Source organism: Haemaphysalis longicornis, unplaced genomic scaffold (genome assembly GCF_048455015.1).
Source record: "Haemaphysalis longicornis isolate Haplotype H1 unplaced genomic scaffold, Haemaphysalis longicornis Haplotype H1 scaffold_1, whole genome shotgun sequence".
NCBI classification, from domain to species: Eukaryota; Metazoa; Arthropoda; class Arachnida; order Ixodida; family Ixodidae; genus Haemaphysalis; species Haemaphysalis longicornis.
Genome location: NW_027526203.1, coordinates 300,465,020 through 300,477,020, shown reverse-complemented (window position 1 = coordinate 300,477,020; position 12,001 = coordinate 300,465,020). Strand labels below are relative to the sequence as shown.

General features: G+C 48.0%; 1 protein-coding gene across 4 annotated transcripts in view; it reads left to right on the top strand.

Moving 5' to 3' along the window:
• Positions 1-12,001, top strand: part of LOC144149208 (band 7 protein AGAP004871-like) — a 493,398-nt gene that overhangs the window by 416,893 nt on the left and 64,504 nt on the right. For all 4 annotated transcript variants that reach the window (XM_077680766.1, XM_077680759.1, XM_077680753.1 and 1 more), the window contains one exon: positions 6,118-6,224. In XM_077680766.1, the coding sequence (XP_077536892.1) occupies positions 6,118-6,224 (107 nt within the window). The remainder of the gene's footprint in view (positions 1-6,117; positions 6,225-12,001) is intronic.

The window sequence follows — 12,001 nt, the reverse complement described above, 5'->3', positions numbered from 1 at the left end:
AGCACGCTAATCGCGAATGGCACGCAAGCTGCCACGCAACCCATCGGGACACTGAATCTCACTATGTAGTGTACAATGCACGTCATGCACCTCGGACTCTCCCACCGCAAATGACGTCAGCGAGCTCACGCATCAGATTATGGGGTTCAACGCGCCGAAGCTGCAGCTGGGCTATGAGGTGGGCCGTAGTGGAGGACTCCGGATTAATTTTAGACCACCCGGGGATCTTCAACGTGCGCTGAAATCTCGACACGCGTGCGTTATCGCTTTTCGCCTCCATAGGAAATGAGTGAGCTAATACAACACCCTGGTTAACCTGTTCTGCAGGCAAGACTTCAAGCTACTTATGCTTTATTTAGACGCCCGTGGTAGGCAGTGGCTTGCATCATGAACTTGTGCTCTCTAAATGAAGAGAGCACACTTGCTGAGCAACTATTCGCGAACCCTCCCGAACTCAAAGTCAGTCAAGGTGTTGTCATAGACGAACAAATTGATCGGCTAACACGTTTTGAACGGATAGACACTTGCGGGTACAGTGTCCATATTACACCACAATGCGTACAACTCAGAAACCAGGCTCGCGTAATCAAAAACGCTGCGTCCTGCCGCATGGTCAAGAGACACAATGCAGTTGCTTTGCGAAATCTCAAACTCCATATTTTAGAACGCCCTTAGCCTCATCAACTGAAACCTGCTTCTGCATGTTACGACCGACAATTGCCAAATTGAAAAGACCCGAGCAAGGACCGCTCCTGCGGTCCAGTCTACGCTTGGGGCGCTCAGTTACACGAAGGCAAAAAACTTGAGACCTTCTTCCTATGCAACATCAGCAGGCCGGCTTTTTTGATAATTCTTTTCTCGTAGCTGTATCGGAGATTATTTGGGGCATCTCTGTTGCATGGAGAGTTTGGAAGTTTTCCCAATCATGTAATCCGGGAGACTATGGAGATTAAGCGCGTGCCGTCGGCGAGATTCCCACATGGCTGGATAACTTTGTGCTCCAGATGACGTCTGGAAGCGGTTACACGAATGTCCCGCGTCAAAGTTCCAGCACTGTCATGACGGAGCGGCTTAAGTTGCCCTGAAATCGCCTTTTGCGGAGCTTACGGGCCCCGCGCAGTGAGGACGCGGGAACCACGTGATGGCGTTAGCATAGCGACTACTGGACGTCTGCGTAGCAGGCAGCTCCAGGAGCGCAGATACCGCGCCAAGTGCCTCTGCGGTTCTAACGCACCATTGCGGTATACCCAGGCCATCATAGCGCGACGCACTGCTGCTCTACCGCGTTCGCTCGTCATTCGAGGAGTCGGTGTAGAGTAGCTGCGGCGAACGTTGATTCTGCGAGGCCGTAAACACTGCTTAGCCCAAGGCGACGCAATGCGGGAACAATGGAACACGAAGCAAGGCGATATCGCTGCGATGCGACTATACTAACAGGACGCAAATGTTTCGCTTTGCGCCTCCTACGCGACTGCGTAAAGAACTTTTGAATATTTAAAGACGACAGTCTTTCTTGGGCTACGCAAACCCGAACAAATTTGATGTGCCTGTCCGTAGGCCTGTCTTTTTGTCTGCCTGGCTGTCCCTTAATTCAGCCTTCAGTCCAAAGGTTAAAAGCATTCTTGAACGAGAAGATTATATAGGCAGAACTTTCCCGAACCACTAAGTTTGGAAACCCACTTCATATTTTCAACATTGTTCAGGAAAAAGAAAACATTAGGCTTATTTGACGCAATACATCAATACATAAGGGGTATTTGCAGTGTTCTTTTAATTAAATTATAGTTGGTAGATTTTCACGATAAGAAATAAAAAAAATTGCGCGTTGAAAGCAATTTTTGCACCAAAAGCATACAAAAAATGCTCGCTCCCGTGGCTCGTGCCTCGTGGCGACCTTTCAAGAAGTTACACAGTAGCGAAACATTCCAGCAGACGGGGAGCCTGCAATTGAATGGGTAAATTGAATTGGCTGGAGCAAACCTCCACCGAGTTTATCGTGAGAGGAGTGAGACGGGAGGGTAAAAGCGCGGTGAGGGAGAGAATAGGCAAATTTACGTGACAGGTCATCTTTCGACGACATTTGCGGCTAAGTAAGCAGATACGCGGTCAATGTTTTATCACTATATTGGCTTATCAAGGAAAGTCCGTACGGAGGCTGCTGGATGCTGCGTTAGCTTTCACCCCTGTTCATATTAACTTTATTGGCTACAAGCTGTTACATTCACAGGGGTGCGAGTATTGCACTGTTTTATTCTATTTTAGTGTCATGGCCACCGTAGTCCGAGGGATTACGCGAGACAATGCCACGTGGGCGCTGGCACTACGGGAGGCGGGCAGATGGGCAGGAGGGGCGCGGCAAAGCCCCCTGTTGCGCCAATCACTCTTGGGACGTCTTCATAGAGCGCGTCCAGCGAGGCCGGCCGCTGATATATAACGCCGATATTGCGCCGCGAACAGCTCGCGCGGCCCGTGCTGCATCGGCCAGCGGAGATGACGCATCGGAGGTCCGTCGCTGGAGTGCGCGCCCTTTGAGCCGACCTTTGGCGTCCGACCCGGCTGTGGCCGCAGAGATGAATGGTGGTGCGCGAATACCACAGGCGGAGCAAGATCGAGAGATGCACCGCGTGCTACGAACAGGAGGCGTGTTTAGTTACGCCAAAAGTGCGGCACGAAGAGGGGCCGCGGACAGGAGCGGCCTCCAATAATGCCTCCGGCGCCCACCAGTCTTGCGTGACATTCATCACGCTGAATAGGAGTTGGTCCGTGAGGCCAAAACTTGTTGGCTGCTGCTTTTGTTTCCCGTCTGTCCTCCTAGTCCCCTCCGTGCGGCTCTTATTCCGCAGAGGGGGAGGGGGGAGGGGGGGACGACACACGGCCCGCGGTTGGCGTGCTTGCCTAATCTCGTCCCCGTGCAGCGTTCGTCGTGCTGGCTGCTGCCCACTCTATGTCACTCCACTTTTTTTAGCTGGCTGCTACCTATTGTCTGTTGTCTTTTTTTTTTCTTTGTCCTTCCAAGTAACGCTGCGGCAATCTCTGATATATAGACGCCCTATATGGCTGCCGTGGAGAAGCCTTTTCCAGCTACAGGCAATATGACGGCCATGGCGGTGCTTTGCCATCGCGCAGCTCCTTCTCAAAGAATGATTTATAAGCACACGGGTTTCGGGCCATCCGAGTCGGCTGGCATATTGAGGGCGAAGCCGGACAAACGTCAAGGGGAAATCCATGGACGTTGGGATGGCCGCGGCATTCTCATACTTGTCATAAGCACCGGCTTTATCCGCGCCTGATAAGGACACGGGTCAAGTCTTCGCGGATATTTCGCAGAAGCCTACCAAAGTGCGTCTTGCCAACAAAGAAGGACGCATCCTTGTACTCGTCCCTCTCGTAGAGTATGGAAATCATAGGTGCTGGAACGCATTGAAGTGTCGGGTCCGTTCTGTTTTATTTACATCTGATTATAACACATGCCACGTACAAATTTCACCTATATTTGTACACAATTATCACTCCAAATTACCGAAAAATAAATCGTCGGGAGTTGGTAAGTCTAAAAGGAGCTGGGGAATAAAATTCATGAGCCATTCTGCTCTGGGAAGGTGGATGAACAGAAAATCTGGACTGCGGGCTGTACGGGTCCGGACTCCCCGTTAGGACGACAGGAGAGACGTGAAATTCAAAATGAGGAGGGGCAACTTTCCTTGACGACGGGACCACCGCCCCGAGGAGCCGGAGGAAGCTAGACACGCAAGCGCTTGGAACGCCGACAAAGGGAGGGCGGCGCGAGCGTACACATAGCCGACGCCAGTAGCACAGGTGCAAACCTCATTGAAGCGTTTACTATCTACCAGCGAGTCTACTGATCTTAATGATGGTGCATGTTGATAACTAATCTGCTCAAAATGCACATCCAAAAAATGAAACTGATAAGCTATATTTTGCATCAATTTTGGGGAGGAGATTTCGCACACGCAGAACAAAAATGGATGGAACCCTAGTCATTAACAGATTCGCTGAAGACGCCGCAGGCATTGCGTCCCTCCCAGCAAGATAATACTCGACGTACTAGGCAGACGTATGGAAGAAAACTAATCACCTATCACGGGAGCCATTTGGATTCCGGTGTTGCACGGATATTCATAGTGCACGTCGTATACGTAGCGCAGGTAATACGCTATATTCGTGAACATTTCGGGCAAACACCGTGTCATGGCACTTGACACAGCGCCACGTTTGTCGTCCCAGATAGTGTTTCCAAAGTGTCGGGCGGAAGTAGCCGTGCACAAGTATAGGTCGCGCGTATTCCGTATATAGTGGTTTATTCGACGTGTTTTTTTTTTTATTGTAGAGTTTAACTCGCCGACGCCGCGCAGGCGATGAGGCGCGCCGTAGTGGAGGGCTCCCGATTAATTTCGACCACCTGGGGATCTTTAACGTGCGGGGAAATCTCGTACACACGGGCGTTTTTGCTTTTCGCCTGCATCAGAAAGGCGGCCGCCGCGTCCGGGAAACGAACCCGCGTCCTCGTTATTCGACGTGTTGCTAATTTGAATATGTGCGCGTTCTGATTGTCGTAGCGCGGCTTTGTCTGATTATGTTCTGACTGAGTGTGGGCAGTTGCAGACGAGTTTGCGTTGAGTGCACAGAAAAGGAGAAGCGGCATGTGTGTCATAGTGTTCCTCAGGGACGAATTCATGTGACGGGAATTTATCATTGTCCTGCTCATCACTATGGGACCGGGAGCCTATGCGAAAACAAACATATCAAGACTGCACTCGAACACCCGGCAGGTTATCCCAGATACTATTACACATCTCTATGTGTACGCGAACGGTATTTTATGAAACATTGATCGGATGTTAGAAAGAGAAAATTGCCGTTCTTCGGCAACGAAGTAATAATTTACAATCCGCGCTAGTGTATAGACCACCTCACCACATTTTTACCCTGTGTCTAGTGAGTTAGCTAAGTATAAATTAACTTTTTAACATTGGAATTTGTCCGAACGGGTTTAGTCACAAAGTTCTAGCGCGTCAGACGAAACACGAAATAGAGAAGTTTAAATGAAAGCTTTATGAGTGCAGACATTTTCATGCGCTTAGGAAAACACAACAATTGCGAACGACCGGCTGGCCGTGCAACCGCCCCATCGAAATACAGTAAACACTTATTAAAAGAAAATCGCTTTATTCTAAATGTCGCATTGCGGCGTATTTTACGGTTCGCACGGCAGGTGTTGAGAGCAAAGATATTCCGCTTTTAGCGAGGTATCCTTATAACGAAGCCAGTTTCTTGTCCCGAGGACTTCATTACAACGAGGGTTTACTCTATATCCCCGATTTCGTTTCAGCACACGTTCTCGTGGAATGGCACAAACTTAGCCGTTTGGCGAGCAACGCGCGCACAGCAAGCACTGTTGCAAGCCGGCTCGTGCGGTCGCACTTCCGGACCGAAATTTCTGCCCTGCTCGAATAATTTCTGAGGGTGCTGGTATTTTTTATGCTATTGGCACTGCACAAATTTTTGATTGATTACTCGTGGTTACATTAATTCTTTATAAATCTGCTGCTAAAAGCTATGAGAACGTAAAAAATAAAGCAGGGTGATTCCCACAGCTGGGAATGGCAATTAGCTATTTTGTTACCGAGAATGCAGGTTTTAATTATACTCAAATTTCCCAACTTCGTCAGATAATGCGTTTGTATCTTGTATCACACATCTCGAGTTAAAAACAATTTTTCTTGCGGTGTAGTCAAACAGAAAGGTAAAGTGGGGAAATTCGGAAAATAACCTGTGCTGTCTGTACATGTCAGGACCCTTTCCCCCCTCTACCCTGCCCCACCCTCTGAGAACAGACTCTGGGGTGGTCGGACCGCGACCGCCAAGAACTGGTCACCGGTCGGGTCCTCGACGTCGCGGCGGCCCTATGCGCCACCGCCACTCCCTCACCCTAAAACCAGAGTTCCAAATAAATTGGATTCTCTATCCCTCTATCTTTTTACCTTTTCACAAATTCACGATAATTTGTATTGGGTTTGTAAGCACACTACATAGAATGCATATTATTACAGCCATTGCATTGAGTGAATCTTGTCAACTTTTCTTTGTCGTTTTCAGGGGAATCCGCGGAAACTGGACTCGGACTCTGTGGTTGGATCCTCACCGCTCTGTCGTTCGTGATTGTCGTGGTCACTTTCCCCTTCTCATTGCTTTTTTGCATCAAGGTACGTAATTTGTTTCGTATTTTAATTGCCTTGTCTTCTTTCAAAAGCCATGTTTTCCTAATCTGCCTTCAAGATCAGGGTAGACTCTAAAGAGTCTACAAAGAACTTAAGTAGTCTCTAAAGAACACGGCCCATATCGATTCAAACCCTCATTTACGACCTCGAAAGTCGCGCACTTCCACGTTTTGTAGCGAATGCTACTCTACGCTACCTCAGAGAGTCTTCACGGGGTGACCAGTTTTGACGTTGAGAGCTAGAGGTGAAAGCACGCCCCCTTCCGCAAGCGCCTGGCACGGAGCAGCGGGCCGACGGCGGAGAGAGATAGGCTTATTCTTGGATGAAACGAGCGCAAACTTAAACAAAAGAAAGGAAATGGAGCACAAAGACAGCCGCTGGTCTAAAAACCGAAATTTTATATCAAGAATGGTGAATATAAACACTTAACACAAAACAATAAAATAAGTAAAACAATAAAATAAAACAAAACAAGTTTACAAAAGCCACGGTGGCAAGGTAACTAGATAGACACCGCCTACAGACAAGGCCCAGACAGATTTGCTATCTTGAAAAGGTAAAAAGCGCGACTTGGACAACGACAGTAGAGAAGGACGACGGGACTGTCGTTGTCCAAGTCGCGCTTTTTACCTTTTCAAGCATAATGCACCAACTTGCCCAACAGATTTGTTTAATGAAGATTTGCTATCTCTTTGGGATGAAGACACACACTTGCTTGGCTGACACACCAGTCTCCTCTGTCTGCTATGTGGAACGTTTCCATAATTTCGCGGGGCGTTGGTTCACGGGGCCTAAATGAAATGTCAGTGGCAGTAAAATTACGTTTACATCCGCTGCACTTAATGCAACGTGAAGAAAGATGGGATGATGGGGGGCCCTTTAATAACAATTCATGCTCTCTCGAACGCACGTTGATACAACTTGTGTTCCACTTCCTTTGTCTGTCGTTCATGTTGGTTTCATCCAAGAATATGTCTTTCTAACTAGCCCAGCTTGCAACACTTCTGCTGCAGTGCTGCCACAGGCAGGGAAAAAGTAGTAGTAGATTTTTGCTTGAAAAATCAGCAGAAATCATTAAAATTTGGCTCAAAATTAAGCAGAAATCAGCAGATTTTACTATTCAAAACAAGTAATAAAGAGCAACTTTCCATTTCAAACTTCTTTTTTAACGCTCGTTGGACAATTCGTGCCCGCGCAACTATGGTTCTCTTCTTTTATTTCTTTTCGGGTACTATATGCTTTGTGCACGTCTGCGTCGCAAGCAGCTGATCCGTGTACTGCGGGTACTGTCGTCGGCTTTTATTAGGTAAATTCCCGTGAGCTTCATTAAACTGACACTTACACACTTATGTTAATTACGTTGCTCAATAAAACACGCATTTGCTTCTTTCCTACTGAATTTTGAGGGGTCCGCAATGAAGTCGTATCGGAAACTACATTTTTAAAGCAAAGCTTTCTAGCTCTACAAGCCGACGGTTCTTTCGTGGTGTGCGGGACAACAAACTCCCAACGCGGCGGAGGTGGCGACGGTGGGAGGAGGGTTTCATTCACGGAGCACACTGTAGACACGGATAATTTACCCAGCGTTCCTCGCGCGGAAGTGCCTGCTCGCCGGCGGCGGCGGTACGTCTTTGTCGTCTGCTTTAGCGACGGTTGTTTTGAGCCTGTTTTGGCGCAGCTTCGCGTCCATTGCGCGTTGCCTTATCACGGCTTGACTAACTTGTTCGACAGCACCTCCAGGGTAACCCACACCCGAAGGAATTAAGTGGTCGTACGCTAAACATACGTTAAGGATTGGTTTGCTGGGCGGAAAAACAAAATGTACAAACCACATGCAGACATGCATCTGGCTGCTAGAAAAACGCTACCTTCGGTTGTGTTTTAAGAGGTATTACAAAAGGGGAAAGGAGCAACTGGTTCTGATAAAAACCGATTATAAAAGTTCCCTCAGCTTTCTCGCAATTCTCAAACTTAATTACTAAACTATATATAACTAGTTTAAATCGGAATGGGAATCACTAAGCTCACATGCCTAATCGTTTCGGTGTCTGCGCTTGTGTGGCGCGGTGGTGTAGCCCCAAGCTAGCACATCAGGATGGCTAGGTTCCGCTGCCTCACCCTTCGAAAGACGCTCCTCTCAGTTTTCTTTGCCCCGCCTCACGGCCGGGCTACAGCGTCCGCCGCTGTAGCCCGGCCGTGGCCGACGTTACTGCTACGGTCGGGACTCCGCCCCTGCGATTTCCAGGTAACGGCTTGCAGAATCTCTGGTTTCACTCTTTGTAGAGCCACGTGTGTAAATTCAACTGACGTCGCATGGGAAATTGCTGTGGGTGTCGTTTAAAGCTTTGCTTTCCAACCACCTTCACAGCGTGGATTGGAACCAATTTTTAAGGTCGGCTTTCAGTTCTCGACGACCCTGAAAGCCAATCAGAACAGGTTCTCGGAAAAATGGCGACGCCCCGATTTATTTACTCGAGCTGGGGCTCAACATAGTAGTAGCTTTTGTTAACCTGATCTGCAGAAAGCAAAAAAATCAGTAGATTTTGCACTCTTGTCACTAAATCAGCAGAAATTGAACAAAAACAGCAGATCTACTGATAAATCAGTAGCAGTGGCAGCACTGTTCTGCTGAGAGATAGGCGAAGAAGGAACGGAGACGTGTGCGGGACCCGTGTCGCCACCTGGCGGAACGCCCGGCACGGAGCAGCGGCCCGATGGCGGGGAAAGATAGGCGGCAGGGGAGAGATAGGCGAGGAGGGGACGGAGGTGTGCCCGGAACCTATGTCACCACCTGGCGAAGGAAGGCGAGGGAGCCGCCACCGCAGCGATAAGCGCGCGCCACAACGGAAGGCCAGAAGGCCACGTGCGGGGTAGAGCCGTGTGCGGTGGTGGAATACGAACATCCAGCTGTTGTCGGACGTACAGCGGCGAGGCTTAAACAACGCCGTTGCAACCATATCTCTATATCATTGAGAAACCACACATCGACTACACCACGACAATGGGCCTAGCCAGGGCAGTGAAGCTTTCGCTATCAACCAGGGTTAACCAAAGCTAAACCATAGCAATTTTTAGTACCCAAGTAAACAGGCAAATAAATTGTTGCGTTATTTTTGTTTAAGGTAGGCTCAAAGTGGCTCAAAGTGTAAAGAACAACAACAACAGAGGTCTTAAGAATCGTTTGAAGCTGCACTAACTTTACACGCCACTTATGTGTCTCGAGTAGCTTACCATAGTTTAGCGCGGATAATCAGCCCCTGTATATACCGACACCTACAAGTTTCCATTCAATTCAATTCAATTCTTTATTTTTCCTTTGAGAGGAAGGGGCTGGAGCTATAAGCTGTGAGTCCAGCTTGACAAAGGCTCCAGCCCCGTATACAATGGCATCAGTGTCGGCGGTGCGGCACTCATCATAGGTAAAACATAATTGAAATAACCATTAAACAACAAAAACACTCAACATAACAAAAAAATTCGTGATACATATCGTAAGCAGAACTGCCTAAGACTGTTTTTAGGATAATATATAATGTTGCTGACAAACTCTGAAAGGCGTATTACAGGCATATTAAACACTCTTGCTGTTAACCAAAAGTTCAGGGTCTTTTTATGCAACAAAAAGGTATTGAGCATCAGAATAAAAATGATTCTGGGAAATACAAGGAACGGACTGACGTCAATAGAATAAGTGAGTTCGATTCAGACGGTGCTACACAGTTCCTGGCAATGTAACCTAATATGCGAGTTGGGATGGGAAGTTACGTCAAAATTTTCTGAGTGCAGCCTGTTAAGCAGGACCGGTAGAATATAGGTTAGCGATAGTGTGTCATAAGTTGTTCGGGGAGTAGGTACAAACCATTTTTCTGCATGCCTTGTCGGAAGAGTTGAACTTTTGTCTGTCAATTTGGACAAATATGTAATGAAGTTATCATTTTTATTAGTGAACGATTTGTACCTTATTAGTAACTGGTAATTATATAATGCAAACACAGGAACAATGTAATTAAAGAAATTCTGAAGCATTAAAGAAATAAGCAAGGTCTAGCATATGCCAGGCATAACTACTGACTTAATACAGTGGAAACACTTTGCTAAGGTGAATTTCAGGCCTTTGGGATCACGAAACAATACATATATTTAGTTTTTACGACGAGGGATAATTTTCGTTTTTCGCATGTTTAATCATTACACTTCTACTGGCGATATTCACTGCACAGGGGTCAGTACTGCCCAAACTACCGTTATTTCGCTTGCTACCTGTAGAAGAGAGATACTGCTCGTCGCATGCCTTACCTGCTTTCTTGAATTCGATATGCTCTGCAATCTTTCTGCAATTTGGATAGCGGTTGGCTCTAACCCAACCAACTATAATTGTGATCTAAAACTGAAGAAGAAGAAGAGGAAGAAGAAGAAGAAGAAGAAAGAAAGGAAAGGCCGGGAGGTTAACCAGGTGTAGAGCCCGGTTTGCTACCTGGCACTGGGGGAATGGGGCTCAGGGAATAAAAGGGCGGGAGAAGAGGAAGAGATAGGAGTAGGAAAGCGCGCACTCTAGTCCCGTTTGGGGCACTATAGTCTTTCACGCAAGTTCGTTTCACTCAGGAAACGTAAAACAGCTTTCGTCGCCTTCTGCGAGGTCGATGGTAAAGACCGATGACTTAGAATAGTTTCCACTGTAAATGGCCCATTGTCCAATCGGCTGAGAGCGGTGGCAAGCACGCTCCTCTCCGACGAGTATTCGGGGCAGCGACACAGCACATGTTCTATAGTCTCTTCCGCTCCACAGGCGTCACAGTGGGCGCTGCTGGCCATCCCGATGAGGAAGGAGTAGGCTTTCGTTAAGGCCACTCCCAACCACAGTCTACAAAGTAAAGTTGACTGGGGTCGAGACAGCCCATACGGAATACGGCGCTGAAGAAGAGGATCCTGAATATACAAACGGGAATTCGAGAAGTCTGGTGTGTTCCATTGCTGCATGGTAATCCTGCGTGCAAAGGAGCGAAGTGTCCTGGCGGCATCGGTCCTTGAAAGCGGAAGCAGAATGGTGCGGTCGCTCTCATGGCCTGTGCGGGCAGCTTCATCCGCCAACACGTTACCGATGACTCCGCAGTGACCTGGAAGCCACTGGAATATTACGTCATGGCCGGCTGTGATGGCTTGATGGAATTTTTCTATTATCTTTGTCACCAGTTGGTGTAGGGGGCCGTAGCGCAGGGCTGCGCGTAAGCTCTGTAAGGCAGCCTTGGAATCCGAGAAGACCGCCCAGTTTTGAGGAGTAGCTCCGATGACATGATCAAGAGCCTCACGAATGGCTGCAAGTTCTGTAGCTGTCGAGCTCGTGGTATGGCCAACACGGAATCGAGTTGTGGCAAAATCTGCTGGCACAAACACCGCACCTGCCGAACTGGATGACGTTACTGAGCCATCCGTGCACACATGTTTCCGGTTTGCCATCACGCACCGCAGAATCTTCACCTGAAAGTACTCACAAAATTTCATAGGAAAAATGAAGTGAGGCCGGAGTAAGTAAGAATAGCACCAAGACAAAAGAATCCAAGACGGTAGTGCGATGTAGTCCCACTGGGAACCGAACCCGCTAATCTCCCTAACCGTGTTAGGTTGATACACTTTGCTCTCAAACGAAACTTTTTCGCTTTAAAAACTACATTTCTTAAACCTAGTTACACTTTCGCCGTCACGAAGAAACGAAATTTGTTAGGAGAGAATCTACCTCCCCATTTCCCCATAACCACTGCTTTCTA